The 20,724-nt window shown below is 39.4% G+C and overlaps 1 protein-coding gene across 4 annotated transcripts in view; it reads left to right on the forward strand.

Annotated features, from left to right (window-relative positions):
- Positions 1-20,724, forward strand: part of WDR7 (WD repeat domain 7) — a 421,542-nt gene that overhangs the window by 53,832 nt on the left and 346,986 nt on the right. For all 4 annotated transcript variants that reach the window (XM_060173931.1, XM_060173933.1, XM_060173934.1 and 1 more), the window contains exons 10-12: positions 1,831-1,972; positions 2,925-3,188; positions 4,656-4,876. In XM_060173931.1, the coding sequence (XP_060029914.1) occupies positions 1,831-1,972; positions 2,925-3,188; positions 4,656-4,876 (627 nt within the window). The remainder of the gene's footprint in view (positions 1-1,830; positions 1,973-2,924; positions 3,189-4,655; positions 4,877-20,724) is intronic.

Genomic DNA, 20,724 nt, shown 5'->3' on the forward strand with positions numbered 1-20,724 from the left:
GTTCTGTCTCTTAACAGTCAAATACTTGTGAATTAATGTTGTCCTTTAAAAAACTTATTTATTTATTATTATTTATTTATTTGTTTACCAGAGCACTTCTCAGCTCTGGCATATGGTGGTGCAGGACCTTGGACAACCTGCTAGCCTCAGGCATAGGACTCTGTTTGTATAACCATTATGCTATCTCCCCTGCCCACTTACTTATTTCTTTTTTTATTATCTTTATTGGATAGAAACAGTCCAAAATCAAGAGGGAAGGGGGAGATAGAGAGGAGGACAGAGAGACACCTGCAGCACTGCTTTATTGCTTGCAAAGCATTCCCCCTGTAGGTGGGGACTGGGGGCTTGAACCTGGGTTTTTGTGCATTGTAACATGTGCTCTCAACCAGGTGTGCCACCACTTGGCCCCAATTAATACTGTCTTTTAGGAGTTCACCACTGTATAGTATTTTCCAGTAAGTCATTGAAGGTACAAGATTTTAAGTGAAAAAAATGTTTTAGAAATGAAAGTATATATTATAAGTGAATATCTTACTAAGTGAATATTTTACTTTTTGTAGTTTACTTATTTATTTGTATTTATTTATTTATTTATTTATTTATTTATTTATTTATTTATTTATTTTTTACAAAAGCACTGCTCAACTCTGGTTTATGTTGGTCCGGGGAATTGAACCTGGGACTTTGGAGCCTCTGGCATATTCTTTGTAGTTTATAGCTACATAGCTGATGTATGGGGTTAGGCTCATATTGATTATGTGAACAGTTATACTATTTGTTGAGTAATATGCCAATTAAAAATGGAATACTCGGGGGTCGGGCGGTGGCGCAGTGGGTTAAGCGCGGGTGGCACAAAGTGCAGGGACCGGCGTAAGGATCCCGGTTCGAGCCCCGGCTCCCCACCTGCAGTGGAGTCGCTTCATGAGTGGTGAAGCAGGTATGCAGGTGTCTGTCTTTCTCTCCCCCCTCTGTCTTCCCCTCCTCTCTCCATTTCTCTCTGTCCTATCCAACAACAAAGCAATGTCAACAATGGCAATAATAACCGCAATGAGGCTGCAACAACTAGGGCAACAAAAAGGGGGAAAAATGGCCTCCAGGAGCGGTGGATTCATGGTGCAGGCACCGAGCCCAGCAATAACCCTGGAGGGGAAAAAAAAAATGGAATACTCAAGTTGTACAACCTTGGATATTTAATTTTACTGATGTTCTTCATGACTAATTAGGACTGAGAAAAAAACAGGAATTAGTGATTTCTCCCTTTAGATCTCTTAAGTAGAGACCTTTGTTTGTGGTGAAGAGTGGTTTATTTAGGATTGTATTAATTATTTGAGACTTATTTTAAAAAACTTTTTTATTTAAACAGAGCACTACTGAGCTCTGGTTTATGGTGGTGTAGGGGATTGTACCTGGGAATTTGGAGCCTCAGGCATGAGAGCCTCTTTGCATAGCCATTATGCTATCTACCCCCATCCCTGTGTTAACTTTTTAGTAACAAACAGTTATATTGTTGTGGGGAAGAGTCAGTTTTTTTGTAATGTAGAGAAAACTAATATTAGTATAAATTGTAGAGAAAGGTTATAGGTATGTTTTATTTCTTTGGATATTTCTGTTATAGTAGATATAGATATTAGTTGACATATGTGACAAGGTTATAAAACTTCAGTTAAATATTGTTGAGTTCTTATTGCTACAAACACTTTTTTTTTTTAATAACTCTGTTACTGAGACGAGATACTTAATATCTGAATCTAAAAACTGTTCAAGCTTAAAATCTTTTACTTACAAAACTAGCCAAAGACATTTGAACCATGTCCTTATTTTTTCTGACAGTTGCTGATTTGTCCTCCTGTGACTCGGTTTTTCTATGGAGGCAAGGAGTACTCACATAAACTCTTAGTTCAGGGTGATTCTTCTGGAAGATTGAATATTTGGAATGTATCAGACACACCTGATGAACCAGAAGCTGGTGAAGGTAATTCCTTTTTTTTTTTTAATTTTTAAAATATTTATTCCCTTTTGTTGCCCTTGTTGTTTTATTGTTGTAGTTATTCTTTTTTAATTTTTTAAATTTTTTAAAAATTATTTATTTATTTATTCATGAGAAGCTAGGAGGAGAGAAAGAACCAGCCATCTCTCTGGTACATATGCTTCCGGGGATTGAACTTGGGACCTCATGCTTAAGAGTCCAGTGCCTTAGCCACTGCGCCACCTCCCGGACCACAGTTGTAGTTATTCTTATTGATGTCGTTGTTGGATAGGACAGAGAGAAGTGGAGAGAGGAGGGGAAGACAGAGAGGGGGAGAGAAAGACAGACACCTGCAGACCCGCTTCACTTCTTGTTAAGTGACTCCCCTGCAGGTGGGGAGCTAGGGGCTTGAACCAGGATCCTTATGGTGGTCCTTGTTCTTTGCACCATGTTTGCTTGTAATTCTTTTAACAAGCTAAATACTAAACAAGAACTTTATAATGCTCACATGTAATTTTCTTCTTAGAATTATAGCTGATGGCAATTTTCATTTCTGGCATAGTACTGTATTATCTATCAGCACATTTTTTATTACTACTACTATTATCATTTTGTTTATTGCCTCAAGGATTGTCACTGGTGTTGAGTACCTGCATGATGAATTCTGTTACTAGTGATGGCCAGTTTTTTTTTTTCTTTTTGTTTCTGTTTTTTGATAGAGACAAAGAGAAATTGAGAGAGAGAGAGGTGAAGTGAAAGAGGGGAAAAAGAAAGAGGGACACCTGTAGCACTGCTTCACCACTCTGAAGTTCCCCCGGTGCAGGTGGCGACAGGGGCCTGAACCCGGGTCCTTGTGCTTGGTTATGCATGCACTCTCCCAGGTATGCTGCTTAGCCACATGCATTGATTTTAATATGCTTGTTCTTCTAACATGCACAAATGCTTTTGTTTCTACAAGGCAAAGTCTCCACAGGGCTGGAAATGGCAATGTCCCTCAGTCTGCAAGAAGCATTTGATAAATTGAATCCTTGTCCTGCTGGAATAATAGATCAACTGAGTGTGATTTCCAGTAGCAATGAGCCTCTGAAAGTGACCGCAAGTGTGTACATACCAGCGCATGGCCGGCTTGTCTGTGGCCGAGAGGACGGGAGCATCGTCATTGTCCCAGCCACTCAGACCGCCATAGTGCAGTTGCTCCAAGGGGAGCATATGCTCAGGAGAGGTATGCTGAAGGCCTGCCAGTGTCCAAAGTGCTCTGGACACACTCTCAGGATGATGCCACATGTCTGCACTCATTTTAAACAAAGGCAATCAGTGTTGTTGGCAGGGTGCTTATAGCTAACTGAGCTTAATGTGCAGTTAATAAAATGCTTGGAGCTAATTATCGGAATAAGTACCACCTAATACTGTGTGTGAAGTATGTAGTTTTATGTCTTTAGTGTATGTTGAGGTCCATTTATTATTAGTTACCTCTCTAGTTTACTAAATTCTTAACCATATTATATCCTGCATGCTGATAGTCTTTTTGGAACAGAAATTCCCATTAAAAATTAAAAATGTAAAGCAGATATAGTTAATTTTAACTATTTCTTCTTTTCTTCTCTCTCTCTCTTTGCCACTAGGGTTGTTACTTGGGCTCTGTGCCTTTATGATGAGTCCACCATTATTGGTGGCCATCCCCCCCCACCGTCCCTTTCTTTTATTTGATAGGATAGAGAGAAATTGGGGGGGGGCAGCAGGCACTGGCACACCTGGTTAAACACATACATTACAGTGTACAAGGACCCAAGTTCAAATCTCTTGTCCCCACCTGCAGGGGCAAAGCTTCACGAGTGGTGAAGTAATGGTGCAGGTGTCTGTCTGTCTCTCTCCTTCTCTATCTACCCGTCCTCAACTTCTCTCTGTCTCTATCCAATAATAAATAAATAAAAATTAAAAAAAAAAGAAATTGAGAGGGAAGGAGGAGACAGAGGGAGACAGAAAGAGGGAGAGGCCGGTGGTGGTGCACCTAGTTAAGCTCTTAAAGCACTATGCGCAAGGACCCATGTTCGAGCCCCTGTTCCCCACCTGCAAGGGGGACACTTGATGAGCTGTGAAGCAGGTCCTCAGGTGTCGGTCTTTCTCTCTCCTTCACTTTTCAATTTCTCTCTGTCCTATTGAATAATGGGCAGGGTGGGGTGGGGGAGGGAGAGGAGAAAACAGCCACTAGGAGCCATGGATTCATAGTGCTGGCACCGATTCCCAGTGATAACCCTGGAAGCAAAAAAAAAAAAAAAGATGCTTCACTGTGCATTCCCTCCCCTGCAACTTGTGCATGTGGGGACTGGATGCTTGAGCCCAGGTCTTTTCACATGGTAATGTGTGTCCTTTACTAGGTATGCCACTATCTGGCCTATTTGACAATATTTATTATTTGATATTACATAGCAAAACCATTTTCATTTCGACTTGTAGCCAATAGAAAAAAGATTGAGATCATTTATGTATTTTTTTTAGGCTAGGTCTTTGAGGGCTCATGTATGTTTCAAGTGCTTAGCAGTCTCAAGGCTGGTAGCAGCTGTGGTAGACAGGGAAGTTCTAGAAGGTAGCACTAGAAACTTTTTGTAGGATGACTTCTGTAGCTCTTCTGATGACTCATGTTTGTTAAGCCTTTTGTTTTCTTATTTTAAATCCAAACCCTTGTTCACAGGTTGGCCACCTCACAGGACACTTCGTGGTCATCGGAACAAAGTCACGTGTTTACTGTATCCTCATCAGGTGTCCCCACGTTATGACCAGAGATACCTGATATCTGGAGGGGTAGATTTCTCCGTCATAATCTGGGACATATTTTCTGGAGAAATGAAGCATATCTTCTGTGTGCATGGTGGTGAGATCACCCAGCTCCTTGTCCCACCGGAAAACTGTAGTGTAAGTTGATGAGAAAAAAATCATTTTTTTAATAAAAAATTTCTTTATTGAGGAATTACAGTCAGCAGTGAACAAATAATTTTTTAAATTTGATTTCCCCCCTTTTGCTGCCCTTGTTATTTTATTGTTATTGTAGTTATTATTCTTTGTTAGAGGGTCAGAAGATTGTATGCTTAGAAGGTACAGTTCCAAAAAACATCCACCAGCAAAGTTGTGTGTCTCTACCCTACCACTTTCTTTACTTATTTATTTTTTTCTGGCTTACGGTGGTGCAGGGGATTGAACCTGGGACTTCAGAGCCTCCTCAGGCATGAGAGACTCTGCATAACCATTATGCTATCTACCTCTGCTATACCCTACCACTTTCTAAAGATGATAACTGCCATAGTTCTCACAAAGCCTTAGAAACAGTTTTTTTTTTTTGCTCTTCTTTCTTCTTCTCCTCCCCCTTCTTCCCCTTCCACTTTTCTTTCTTCCTCTTCTTCCCCTTCTATCCCTCCCCCCTCCTTCTTTTTCTTCTTTTTTTTCCCCCAAGTTCATGCGTATCAGTTCTCAGGGTTCCATACATGAGTGAAACAATCTGGTATCTCTTATTTTACAAAAGCATGATCATCTCCATTTCCATCCGTTTTGTCCCAAAGGACACATTACTGTCTTCTGATTGCAGAGTAGTATTACATTGATTATGTGTCCCATAACCTCTTTAGTCATTGATCTGTCAGTGGGCATTGAGGCTGCTTCCACTCTTTGGCTGTTGTGAATAATGCAGCTATGAACATAGGGCTGTATATGTCCCTTTGAAATAGTCTCTGGGTAAATGCATACAAGAGTGGTATTTCTGGATCATAAGATAATTCCATTCTTATTGATTTAAGGAGCCTTCAGACAGTCTTTTAAAGGGAGCTGTCCAGTTTGCATACCCACTAGCAATGGAATAGAGTGGAACATAAGCTCTGGCTTGTGGTGGTGCTGGGGGTTCAACACAGGGCCTTTGGTGTATCAGGCATGAAAGGCTTATTGCATAGCCATTATGCTACATGTCCAGCCCCGTATAGTGCTTTTTCTTGTGATTATCTCCTAAATAGCATGGGTTGGTTCTGCAACATAGTAACAGCTTAGAATATGTTTAGTAAGGGAGTTGGGCGTAGCTCAGCGGGTTAAGTGCAGGTGGCGCAAAGCACAAAGATCGGCATAAGGATCTCGGTTCGAGCCCCTGGCTCCCCACCTGTAGGGGAGTCGCTTCACAGGTGGTGAAGCAGGTCTGCAGGTGTCTATCTTTCTCTCCCCCTCTCTGTCTTCCCCTCCTCTCTCCATTTCTCTCTGTCCTATCCAACAACAATGACAGCAATAACAACAACAACGATAAACAACAAGGGCAACAAAAGGGAAAATAAATAAATAAATAAATGTAAAAAATTATTAAAAAAGAAAAGAATATGTTTAGTAAATGGAGTTTCAATTTTCTTGCTTTATTTATTTTTCCTAGAGACAGGACTTTATACATGTGTGATTTTACTGTTCCAAGCCTTCTTTTTTTTAATTTTTAAATTTTTTTATTTAAGAAAGGATAAATTAACAAAACCATAGGGTAGGAGGGGTACAACTCCACACAATTCCTACCACCCAATCTCCATATCCCATTCCCTCCCCTGATAGCTTTCCCACTCTCTGTCCCTCTGGGAGCATGGACCCAGGGTTGTTGTAGGTTGTAGAAGGTGTAAGGTCTGACTTCTGTAATTGCTTCCCTGCTGAATATGGACGTTGACTGGTCAGTTCATACTCCCAGTCTGCCTCTCTCTTTCCCTAGTAGGGTGGGTCTCTGGGGAAGCAGAGCTCCAGGACACATTGGTGGGATCTTCAGTCCAGGGAAGCCTGGCCAGCATCCTGATGACATCTGGAACCTGGTGACTGAAAAGAGAGTTAACATACAGAGCCAAACAAATTGTTGAGCAATCATGGACCCAAAGCCAAGCCTTCTTTTTGAGAGAGAGAGAGAGAGAGAGAGAGAAAGAGAGATAGAGACAAGAGAGAGAGATAGACTATAGCACCAGAGCTTCCCCTGGTACTTGGGATTTCCATGTGTTTCCTGGGTTCAAATCTGGGCCACTTCCCTAAGGCACACACCTTATCCAGTGGACACTTTCTCGACCTCACGTTTTTGTTTCCCAATAGTTCAGATATCTCTTCAAACATTCTTCAATCTCACCAGGTCCATCTGAGAACAAAGACAACAATCACATACTTTGTAGAAACATAATTATTATCAACACTTAAGAGTTTAAATTAATTCTTGTGACGAAGAAAGCTGTAATCGTTATGACTTTGGAAAAAGTTCTTGCGCAACTACAGAGGCCTGTGTTCTATATCATAATACTTTAATACTTCAGAACTGTAATGGCTTATTTTGATCTTGTTCTTTTTCTTTTTATTATTCCTTTTTTGTTGCCCTTGTTGTTGTCATTGGATAGGACAGAGAGAAATGGAGAGATGAGGGGAAGACAGAGAGGAGGAGAGAAAGATAGACACCTGCAGACCTGCTTCACCGCCTGTGAAGTGACTCCTCTGCAAGTGGGGAGCCAGGGACTCGAACTGGGATGCTTACGCCAGTCCTTGGGCTTTGTGCCACCTGCGCTTAACCCGCTGCGCTACCGCCCGACTCCCTGATCTTGTTCTAATAGCAAGAGATTTAGTTAAAATGCTGATTTGAGCTGTTGTCCAAACCCGAGGTGGGTGATGGGTGTTTCAGTTTGGCTCCATCTGTTTCCCAGTGGCCCATAGCTCGGGACCCAGCTGTATGTACCTTTTTCAGACTACTCAGGCCTCTGACCATCCTATTCTGCGGTCTTGGATGTTCCCACGCTGTTGCCCGCTCTGTGCCTGTGATTCAGAATGGCTCCACCCGCTTTTCCCAGCTGCTGTTATAACTTGGGATTCCAGCTGCCTAAGCCTCATGATGCTCTCCCCTGCCAGGGCCCCTACTTTCTACACCGCTGTTTGCACACACCTAATCCTCAAAGTTTGTCAGTTGTGCTATGAGGCTCCCAGTGGCTATTATTATTATTATTCTCTAAACTGTTTTGTCTGTTTTTTCCAGGGTGTCATCTTTCAGTAGTTGTTACTCTTTGATCATACGCTCAGAACTTGCCAGTAAGACTTTTAAAACTAAACTGGAAGGGACCAGGCCCTGGCGCACTTTGTTAAGCACTCACATTACAGTGTGCAAGGACCTGGTCTCAAGCCTGTGACTCCCCACCTGCAGGGTTAAAGCTTCACAAGTAGTGAAGCAGAGCTGCAGGTATCTGTCTATCTTTCTCTCTCCCTATTTCTCCCCCACCTCCTTTCAATTTCTTTCTGTCTCCAAAAATAAATACATAAATAAAATAACTGAACTGGAAAAATAAGTACTAAATTCCAATTCTAATTTCCTCTTAGGAGTGGGAAGAGTATGGATAGTAATAAGACAGTGACTTTTTTACTTCACGTTTTATTAACTTTTAATAGATTGATACTTAGTATTTATCTCTTTCATCAAAATAAATTAGAACTTTTGCTGCTGCTAGAACCGTATTTAGAATGGAATTTGTTTAAAATGTTTAAAGATTTAGTGACGATAATAGGTATACATTGTCTAATTGGGTGTGTAGGCAAAGTTCTTTAATGGACTAGGTTAAAAACCCATTTTCACTTATTTAATCTTACTTTAACATATGTACTATCCAGAAGTGTCCAGAAGGGGGCGGCACATACTCATGAAAACTGGTCTATAATCTGCACATCACAAATGTTCTTCCATTTGACATTTCTAATTTTTAGAAACAGATATGGTAAGGTCATATGAAAACTATACAAGAATACATGTTTGCTTGTGCTGCCTGTGTTCATAAATGGCAAAAGCAATTAACAATTCAGGTTTTCTTTTTAAAATAGTATTCTCTGGTTCTGAAAATGAATTTACAGCTTTTGTCTGGGATTAATACTTTACTTACCACCTGGAATTTGTACTTTTGTGGGGATTTTAATTTGAATAATAAATTTTAGTGCCTTTGTAGTCCCTGAATACAAGCAGAGTAAACTTGGGCAGTGCAAATTAAGCAAAAGCAAGGAACTGAACTAATTTTTTCCCTAAAATATACCACAGTGTACATTATGTTTTGACCTTACCACTTTCCCTAGATATTTGAGGTGATATTTATGCTTTTATGCATTTACCACCACTTTAAAAGTTATTTTTTATAAAAATTATTTAATTTTTTTCTTTTTAAAATTTCTTCATTGGGGAATTAATGTTTTACATTCAACAGTAATTACAATAGTTTGTACATGCATACCATTTATCAATTTTCCATACAGCCCCCACTAGGTCCTCTGAAGGACCTGTATAAAAATATTTTAATATGTCTTACGTTTTAAAACATTAGTATAGAAAATCTTTATATTTCCTAGAGATAGCCTGGTTGTCTTTTATGTCAGTATATTTTAACATTATTTTTCATGACATTGTGCTGTTTTTGTTTGTATAAGAATTATAGAATGTTGAATTAACATTCTGTATCAACAGGGTCATGTGAAAATCAGTATGCCCCCTGTGTTTTTTTTTTTTTTTTTGGGAGTGGTAAATCTGCAGGGATTTTTAGGATGAATTCCTAAGTGTGGGATTGTTTTACCAAAGGACAATTTTTAAAAATTTCTTTATTGGGGGATTGATGTTTTATATTCAACAGTAAATACAATAGTTTGTACAGGTATAACATTTCTCAGTTTTCCACATAACAATACAACCCTCACTAGGTCCTCTGTCATCCTTCTTGGACCTGTATTCTCCCCACCCACCCACCCCAGAGTCTTTTAGTGTGGTGCAATACACCAATTCCAGTTCAGGTTCTACTTGTGTTTTCTTTTCTGATTTTGTTTTTCAACTTCTGTCTGAGAGTGAGATCATCCTATATTCATCCTTTTGTTTCTGACTTATTTCACTTAACATGATTTCTTCTAGCTCCATCCAAGATGGGCTGAAAATGGTGGTCACAGTTTTTAGTAGCTGAGTAGTATTCCATTGTGTATATAGACCACAACTTGCTCAGCCACTCATCTGTTGTTGGACACCTGGGTTGCTTCCAGGTTTTGGCTATTACAAATTGTGCTGCTATAACGTACAAAAATCTTTTTGGATGGGTATGTTCGATTCCTTAGGATATATCCCCAGGAGAGGAATTGCAGGATCACAGGGTAGGTCCATTTCTAGCCTTCTTCTGAGAGTTCTCCAAACTGTTCTCCACAGAGGTTGGACCAATTGACATTCCCACCAGCAGTGCAGGAGGGTTCCTTTGTTTCCACAACCTCTCCAGCATTTGTTGCTGCTACCTTTTCTGATGTATTCTTGTAGGAGTGAAGTGGTATCTCTTGTCTTTATTTGCATTTCTCTGACAATCAAAGACTTGGAGCATTTTTTGTTCATGTGTTTCTTGGCCTTTCAGATCTCTTCTGTGGTGAATATTCTGTCCATGAAAGGACAATTTTTTTGAATTACCTTGTGCCCCAGCAATACTACTTTTAAGTATTTTTCAAAGGACAAACACTAATTCAAAGGGACATATGCACCCCTATGTTTATAGCTGGGTTACTCACATTAGCCAAAGATTGGAGATCAATGACTAAAGAAGTTATGGAATGTATTTTCCATAGAATACAACTTTTCAATAAAAAAGGTGATTGTTTTGTTCAATAAAAGGTTTATTGGGGTAAATTGGACAGGATTGGAGGTCAAATAAGTGAAGAGGTGAAAGATATGTACCAACTGGTTACACTAATGTAGATTCTAGAGATCTTGTACACGAGAACTTGAAAAAAAGAAGAAAGAAAAGGAAGAAGAAGAAGAAAAAAAAAGAAAATGAAAGAAGGAAAATCAAGAAAACTGTTTCCAAGACAGTTCTGAGGGCCGTGGAGATTATCTTTGGGAAGTGGGAGTATAGGGACATGGGACTTTTGGTGGTGGCTGTGGTGTGGAACTAACTATCCCCTGTAGTCTCACCATCTTGTAAACTATTAATCACAAATAAAAAAAAACCACATAGCAACAACAACAACAAAAGGACATTTTAATTTTTAGAGAGTTTCAAATAGGCACAAATAAATTGTCCTTTGAAAGCTTAGGAATAGATTTGCAGAATCACTGTTTTACTCCAAACATTACTAGTAGTTCTGCACATAATATATTTAGCTTTGCTAATTTTCTACACTACCAGTATGTCTAGTATGTACACATGTTATGTAGCATTGGTTCTCACTTTGAAACCAGAGATACATCATTCTACTTATACTTTATTCGTTCTTTATTCTGATGGGTTTGCATTTATAATTTTATACTTTCCAAGTTTTTATCACAATGCTACTGCAAATGTATTCAAGATAAAAAAAAATGATATTCCTTCTGTAGAGACTACATAACCTGGGGCCGGGGGGCCCACACACGTTACTATGCCCAGCACCTGGTTCAAGTCCCCGAGTCCCCAAGGGGGGAGTTTGACTAGAAATGGAGCAGTGCTTCAGGTGTCTCTTTCTGTCTTTCCTTCCCTACTTCCCTCCCTCTCCATTTCTCTCTGTCCTGTCCAATAAAGGTTAAGACAAACAAGCAAACACCATAACCCACCCTGTCTATTGTGCAGGATGCTGAAAAAAAAAAAATCAGTACTATTCTAATATGTTTATTTATTTATTATTGGATAGAGACAGAGAGAAATTGAGAGTAGAGGAGGAGATGGAGAGATAAAGAGACAGAGACACCTGCAGACCTGCTTCACCACTCTTGAAGCTTTAGCCTATAGGTAGGATCAGAGGCTTGAACCTGGGTCTTTGTGCACTGAAATTTGTGCACTTAACCAGGTATGCCACCACCTGTTCCCCCCAAATCAGTACTGTACCAAGAGACTGTGGATGAGAGGCTATTAATAATAATGAGAAAGATGGTTTCCTGAGTCCAGATGTGCTGCTATTGTCAAAACACTTTAGAATCTATTCTGTTTTGGAAGAGTTCCTGGACGTCTTTAGTCACTTCCTTGGTAGTAGAGGAGGTGACACTGGACATGGAATTTATGTTTGGTAGCAGAAGTGATTCGGTGCCAGTACATGCAATGACGAGGAAGCTGATGGAATTGACTTTTTACTTTGGACTTAAAAGCTAATATGGTAAAACAAACAAACAACAACAAAAAACCCCACAATGAATCATAGATATGTCACAGAGTAGACCTGTTCCCCCCCCCATTTTTATTTGTAATTGACCTTGATTGACACAGTGAGTGCTAAGATTGTAAGATTATATTTCCACACCATACTCACCACCAAAACTCTGTCCTTGCCTTTGGGTGGTTTTCTGTGATTTTATTTTTAACAATCTTCACTAGTACTTAATGGTTATTTATAAGAGTATAAAATTACAAGGGTATGGTACCACACTACATAGACTATTGAAGGTCTGTCACATGCCCTCCTCCAAGATATACTTTTCAGAAAGTCTTTTAGACAGTTGGACTTTTTATTTTCCCCCAGTGCATGTGTTTCAGTTCTCTACATTGCACATATGAACAAAACCATCCAGTAGTTATATGACTTTCAATAAGCTTCTATTTGTGTTGGATTTGTAGAAATTGATCGATAGTCTATGAACAGCCTTGGTGTGCACATGTACTTGCTTTTGTGTTTGTTAAATGGGGGAGTCTGGAGCCCTTGATAAGTTGTGCTTACAAGTAGCTGCTGGGTTTGACTATGGCAGGAATTTGACATATTGGTGATTTGTTTTGAAATTTATGACCAAGAAACCCGAGTAAAAGTTGCTGTATGTGCTGTAAGCTAACTATATGTGAGAGTGTAAGGGCATTTTATTTCATCCTTCTTACAAGGGAGTATTTGAAAGGAAAGAGCTATGATAACATAAGTATTAGAAAAGTACAATATTCAAGATATTCTAACGAAGAAATATATGACGGGAGAGTAGTGGTCTAAAAACAAAATGACAGAAGGTTGGAAAGGAAGAATGTAAACTGCAAACAACAGAAATAAAACTTAATATGCATCAACTTTCTTTGTTGAGATCAGTGGCTTTTCTAAGAGATCAGTGAAGACATTCAAAAGGAGTAGGGGAAAAACTTTCCTCTCTGGGCATGTGGAGTCCACAGTGGTGGCTGATCAGGTCAGTGAGAACACAGACCTGGGTTTGTGTCCTCTTGACAGGGTGTCTTGAGCAGGTTACTCAACAGTTTGGAACTCTAGTGACACTTTAAAAAATTAATTAATTAATTAATATTATTGGATAGAGACAGATAGAAATTGAGAGGGGGAGGGGTTGGTAAAAAGGGAGAGAGACAGAGAGACACCTGCAGCTCTGCTTCACCACTTGTGAAGCTTTCCCCCTGCAGGTGGGAACCGGGGGCTTGAACCTAGGTCCTTGTGCACTGTAGTGTGTGCGCTTCACCAAGTATGCTACCACCTGGCCCCTCTAGTGACACTTTTCTTGAAATGCTGGTTTAAAGATCAGAGATAATGCTGTATCTCTAGTAGAAGTTAATCAAATCATCATTATTGTGGTTGTCTATAGTTTCTTTTGGAAGATAAAAGCCTGAGTCTGGGAAATGTGTTTTGGAGTGACTTTTGTTTCAGATATACTTTGCTTCTGTGTCAGGAAGTGCTTTACTTTCCCTTAATTTCCAGCTATGGCCAGATCCTTGTGGAATCTATTCAAACGAGACAGACTAATCCCCTTTCTCTGCTAGTCTAAGGTTGCAGCAAAAGCTTCAAGATATAAAGAGACAGAAAGTGGATAAAAATATTATACAGCCTTTAATTCCTTGGATATTGTCATCTTTAATACAGTGCTTTTTCCAAAACTTGGAGTGGATGGGGTATATTGCACCAAAGCAAAAGACTCTGGAGAAGGTGAAGAATGGAGTGGGCAGGGAGAGGGACTTGGGATCCCGATGCTTGATGATGATAAGAGACCCAAGTTGGGGCTGAGAGGGTTCTGCAGATACCTTTCATGGGGAGATGAGAAGCTGTGCCAATATAAACCATCACTCCTCTACCCTCACCTCCACTGCCCCGCAAAAAAAAAAAAAATACTGTGCTTTTCCTCTTTGAACGTTGGAATGCCCAGCTATCTGAGACTCTCAAACTGTGTTGTTGTTTCTGGGGATTTGTGCAAAGAGCACAGAAAGAGTATGGCTGCTTTGGCAACATGACTGCAAGGATCAAGGGGGGGGGCAGAATTTGACGCTATTTATTGTTTTTCCTTTTTTTTAAAAAAGAATATATATCCACATGTATTATTTATTGAAGAGAGACAGAGAAATCATGTAGGAAGAGTATGGAGTTAGATGGACAGATAGATAAGCCTGCAGCACTGCTTCACTATTCACGAAGCTTTCCTCCTGCAGGTGGGAAGTGGGAACTTGAGCCAGTAGTAACTGGGGGCAGCTGGCCGGTGTGCAGAGAGGGGAAAGGACAACAATTGGTTTCATTAAAAAAAAAAAAAAGGGAGTCGGGCAGTAGCGCAGAGGGTGCACAAAGCGCCAGGACCGGCATAAGGATCCCGGTTCGAGCCCCCGGCTCCCCACCTGCAGGGGAGTCGCTTCACAGGTGGTGAAGCAGGTCTGCAGGTGTCTATCTTTCTCTCTCTCTGCCTTCCCCTCCTCTCTCCACTTCTCTCTGTCCTATCCAACAACAATGACAACAATAAAAAAAATAACCACAACAACGATAAACAACAACAACAACAACAACAACAACCAGGGCAACAAAAGGAGAAAAAAATAGCCTCCAAGAGCAGTGGATTCATGGTGCAGGTACCAAGCCCCAGCAATAACCCTGGAGGCAAAAAAAAAAATCTCGGGATATTTTCAGAGTGTACAGAATGAACACTGTTCAGTAGTCTCTAGAACCAATATATTCACTGAAATTAAGTGAAGCATCTGAATGTTTTCAAGGTATGCAGAGAAAAGCTATAAAGTAAATATGGAAAAACAGTGTGGAAAATATTCCGAGGGCTAGGTGGTGGTGCACCTGGTTGAGCGCTCATGTTACAGTGCTCAAGGACCTGGGTGTAAGCCTCTGGTCTCCACCTGCAGGGGGAAAGCTTTGCAAGTGGTAAAGCAGTGCTGTAGGTGTCTCTCTGTTTCCTTCTCTCTGTTTTCCCTCTCCTCTCAACTTCTGTCTGTCTCTATCAAATAAATAAAGATTACAAAATTAAAATAAAAGGAAAATATTCAGGATAGGTGAATGGTGGTCATTGAATTGTTGGAGTGAATCCTTTGACTCAATGGTAAAACCACTAAAGATTTAGCAAGTATAATTTGAGGTAATCTGAGTGATAGTGATGATTATACAGGTGAAATTATTCACATTAAATGAAAGCAGAGGTGATGATAAAGAAATGAAGCTGCTGAAGAGAAGCTAATATACTTGAAGAATTAGAAATGCCGTGGTATTTCCCAGTGGATACCCCAACACTGGTAGTTCCTTCGGAAAACAAACCCAATGGCATTTTAAAAGATAGACTTGATGTTGTATAATAATAAAGCAGTAATGGCAAAGATAACATCCCCTACTGACATCTTTTATATGTGTGGTGTATTAGTGACTGTCTTTGTGTACATTACTATGGCATATATTGAGACTAACTCTGTGAGGTGTGGTTATTGCTGCAAATCACATTATACAGAGAAAAGAGGCCCTGAGTGGCTAAATAAGTAGCTCACAAGACACAGTCATCAAGTGCCAGGGCTGGAGTTTGACCTTGAGTATCCCAACTTTGGAGCCTCAGGCATGAGAGTCTCTTTACATAAACATTATGCTATCTACCCCTGTCCTGAATATCCCAACGTGACAGGCTGACTTGCCCACCATGCAGACTACCTCTTAGTAGACTTGATAGTCTATTTAAAAGCAACTGATCTAGGGGCCGGGTGGTGACACACATGATACAGTGCACAAGGACCCAGGTTCGAGCCCAGGTCCCCACAGGCAGTGTTGCAGGTGTCTCTCTTCCTCTCTATCAGCCCCTTCCCTCTCGATTTTTGACAGTCTCTATCCAATTAATAAACAAAGATTAAGAATAATTGATCTATCCAACAGTAGGCTATATTTTTCATTATGTATTTATCTAACTGAATATGAGTCTGATGCATCCTTTAATGTTCATCATGTTAGCAATTCAAAATTGCCTTTTTATTTGTTGAATGAAATAGCCAATCTTCAAATTTCTGTATTGCTTTTTTTTCTTTAGGTACTTGTGTTTTGCTTTACTCTTTCTTCCTCCTCTCTCTCTCTTTTCTCTCTTACCCCTGTCCTACCTCTTTCTCTCTTTTTTAAAAAATTTATTTCTTTATTGGGGAATTAATGTTTTACATTCAACAGTAAATACAATAGTTTGTACATGCATAACATTCCCCAGTTTCCCATTTAACAATACAACCCCACTATGTCATTTATCATCCTTCATGGACCTGTATTCTACCCACCCACCCACCCCAGACTCTTTTACTTTGGTGCAATATGCCAATTCCATTTCAGATTGTGTTTTCTTTTCTGATCTTGTTTTTCAACTTCTGCCTGAGAGTGAGATCATCCCATATTCATCCTTCTGTTTCTGACTTATTTCACTCAACATGATTTTTTTCAAGATCCATCCAAGATCGGCTGAAAACGGTGAAGTCATTTTTTACAGCTGAGTAGTATTCTATTGTGTATATAGACCACAACTTGCTCAGCCACTCATCTGTTGTTGGACACCTGGGTTGCTTCCAGGTTTTGGCTATTACAAATTGTGTTGCCAAGAACATATGTGTACACAGATCTTTTTGGATGGATGTGTTGAGTTCCTTAGGATATATCCCCAGGAGAGGAATTGCAGGATCATAGGGTAGGTCCATTTCTAGCCTTCTGAGAGTTCTCCAGACTGTTCTCCACAGAGGTTGGACCAATTGACATTCCCACCAGCAGTGCAGGAGGGTTCCTTTGACCCCACACCCTCTCCAGCATTTGCTGCTGTTACCTTTTCTGATGTATGACATTCTCACAGGAGTGAAGTGGTATCTCATTATTGTCTTGATATGCATTTCTCTGACAATCAGAGACTTGGAGCATTTTTTCATGTGTTTCTTGGCCTTTTGGATCTCTTCTGTGGTGAATATTCTGTCCAAGTCCTCCCCCCATTTTTGGATGGGGTTATTTGTTGTCTTGTTGTTGAGTTTGGCAAGCTCTTTATATATGCTGGTTATTAAACTCTTGTCTGATGTATGGCATGTAAAGATCTTCTCCCATTCTGTGAGGGGTCTCTTGGTTTGGGTAGTGGTTTCTTTTGCTGTGAAGAAGCTTTTGAAATTGATGTAGTCCCATAGGTTTATACTTGCCTTAGTCTTCCTTGTAATTGGATTTGTTTCATTGAAAATGTCTTTAAAATTTATGTGGAAAAGAGTTCTGCCAATATTTTCCTCTAAGTATTTGATAGTTTGTGGTCTAACATCCAAGTCCTTGATCCACTTGGAATTTACTTTTGTATTCAGTGAAATACAGTGGTTCAGTTTCATTCTTCTGCATGTTTCAACCCACTGTTTCCAACACCATTTGTTGAAGAGACTCTGCTTTCCCCAAGATTAGATGCCCATAGGTGTGGGGCCTCATTTCTGGGCTCTCAATTCTATTCCACTGGTCAGTGTGTCTATTCATGTTCCAGTACCAAGCAGTTTTGATGACAATGCCCTATAATACAGTTTGAGATCTGGGAGTGTGATGCCTCTGGTTCTGTTCTTTTTTCTCAAGATTGTTTTGTCAATTCTAGGTCTTTTCTGATTCCAGATAAACATTTGTAGCATTTTTTCTATTCTCCTAAAAATGTGCTTGGGATCTTGATGGGGATAGCATTAAATTTGTAGGTAATATATTCATTTTGGGTAATATATTCATTTTGATGATGATGTTAATTTTTCCAACCCATGAACATGGAATATCTTTCCACTTCTTTGTGTCTTTTTCAATTTCTTTGAGTAGTGACTCATGATTTTCAGTATACAAGTCTTTCACTTCTTTGGTTAGGTTTACTCCTAGATATCTTATTGTTTTTGTTGCTATAGTAAAAGGAATTGTTTTCTGGATTTCAATTTCTTCTAACTTAGTGTTTGCATAGAGGAATGCCACTGACTTTTGAATGTTAATTTTATAGCCTGACACCTTACTGTATTGCCTGATGATTTCCAAAAGCTTCTTGCTGGATTCCTTAGGTTTTTCCATGTATACTATCATGTCATCTGAAAATAGGGAGAGTTTGACTTCTTCTCTTCCAATCTGTATCCCTTTAATTCCTTGCTCCTGCCTGGTTGCTATGGCAAGAACTTCCAACACTATGTTGAATAGTAATGGTGATAGTGGGCAGCCCTGTCTAGTACCTGATCTGAGTGGAAATGCTTCCAGTTTTTCACCATTGAGTATGATGTTGGCTGTAGGTTTGCTATATATAGACTCCACTATCTTCAGGAATTTTCCATCTATTCCCATTTTTTGTAGTGTTTTGATCATAAAGGGATGTTGTATTTTTGTCAAAGGCTTTCTCTGCATCTATCTATTGGTATGACCGTGTGGTTTTTGGTCTTGCTTTTGTTGATGTGGTGGATCACATTGATTGATTTACGTATATTAAACCAACCTTGCATGCCTGGGATAAACCCCACTTGGTCATGATGAACAATCTTTTTGATACACTGCTGTATCCGGTTGGCTAGAATCTTGTTCAGTATTTTCGCATCTATGTTCATCAGAGATATTGGTCTGTAGTTTTCTTTTTTGGTTGTGTCCCTGTCTGCTTTTGGTATCAGAGTGATGTTGGCTTCGTAGAAGCTGAAAGAGAGTATTCCAGTCTCTTCAATCTTCTGGAAGACTTTTAAAAGTAGAGGTATTAGTTCTTCTTTAAAGGTTTTGTAGAATTCATTTGTAAAACCATCTGGTCCAGGAATTTTATTTTTGGGGAGATTTTTGATAACTGTTTCAATTTCATTAGCTGTGATGGGCCTGTTCATGTTATACACTTCCTCTTTACTTAGTTTTGGAAGTTGGTAGGTATCTAGGAAATCGTCCATTTCTTCCAGGTTCTCTAGCTTGGTGGCATTAGTTGTTCAGAGCTTTGGATTTTTTTTTTTTTTAAACTACATGTGTTTTCAGTTCATATGTAATCTCATTTAGTTTTATTCTGTGTAGCTTCTTAGTTTGGACGTGTGGAATCTTACTCCCATGATTTGATGAAATGTTATTAAAAACATCTTAATTAAAAGTAGATATTAAGGGGCCAGGCGGTGGAGCACCTCGTTGATCACTCACATTACAATGTTCAAGGACCCGGGTTCAAGCCCCTGGTCTCCACCTCCAGGAGGAAAGCTTTAGGAGTGATGAAGCAGGCCTGCAGGTGTCTCTCTCTGTCTCTTTCTCTAGCTCCCCTTCCCCTATGAATATCTCTCTGTCTCTATCAAATAAATAAAATAAAAATATAAAAACGTTGATATTAAACACTTTAATATAGCTGAAATCTCCTTGTACTCATGACAGGGTAAAGAAGGGGTGACATTTTTTCTTTCCTAAGCCAACAAATCATCTTGGTGTCATTTATCAAACCTTCTCCTTTTAATAGGCAAGAACTCTATGATCTTATATTGAATCTTATATTGAATCACTATATTTATTTGCTGTCAGTTGAACAAAGATGAAATTCTAATTAACCCATGATATTTGTTCTTTATCTTTTGATAGAATGAATGAATGGAGACACTAAAACATGTCCATAAGTGTGTTTCCATATAGAACAGAGCTGTCCATTTATCATCAGTCAGTGTGTTGGGTGAACCACAGGACATTATTTTCTAGAATAATTGTTAAAGGAGTAGTTATCTATTTAATCTCCACCTTTTTTTTTTTTCTTCCTGAAAAGGATGGCCTGTAGACTTCAGGAAAAAAAAAACATACAAACATCCTAATCTAGCTTTATGAAAATGTGAACATAAACCAGCTTTCATAGACTTTTTCCTTCTGTTCAGGTAGAGTATTTAGAAGTGATAAATGATGCATCTTAGCTGAACATTTATGTTTCATAGCAGGGCTTCTGGGAAGTACAAGAAGTAATGATTAGGAGAATAGTGGGATTGATTTATGAGTGAAAGCTGGTCATTTGTAGCTTGCCTGATGATGGACGTATTTAAAAGGAGAGACAAGAGTTTGTGCTTATATACTTAAACATATTCAAAGGGAAAGTATTTTTTTGGTGAGCTGAGAGATTATCCCCAAGGTGATATGGAGAATCACTTAGACAACAACAAATAGAAAAAGTGGAAATATTATGTATGATTTATGTTGGGAACTGTTAGAAAGCAGAATCATCTCCCCAGAGAGCTAGTGGATGGGATAAACTAGCTGCCGCTGATTTCTGTAAGCCATGGCAGATGCTAGAAACAGGTTACATAAGAGGTTTCTGGGAATGGTTTAAAATGGAGTCTTGTAAAATGCGCGAGGGCAGTCGGGATGACCTAGGTGGTAGATTCTGACTCTATCAGATTCCGCGATAGCTTGTGGCATTCTGCTGCTCAGCACTAATATACTGGGCAGATTATTTACTGGCAAATTCAATGAAATGGACTTGGTGTAGAATCAGAAGGCTTTGGGACATAATTAACTGACCTTAGAATATACTAGTTGTGGCCTAGTAACTTTCTCTCCTTCAGTTTTTTTTTTTTTCTCCAACAAATAAGTATGAGGTATTTACCTGGTTCAATTTTTTCTTCCATAATTGCTAGCTTTGGTTTTAATAAGCACTTTCTATTATT

The sequence above is a fragment of the Erinaceus europaeus genome, chromosome 15 (assembly GCF_950295315.1).
Source record: "Erinaceus europaeus chromosome 15, mEriEur2.1, whole genome shotgun sequence".
NCBI lineage: Eukaryota > Metazoa > Chordata > Mammalia > Eulipotyphla > Erinaceidae > Erinaceus > Erinaceus europaeus.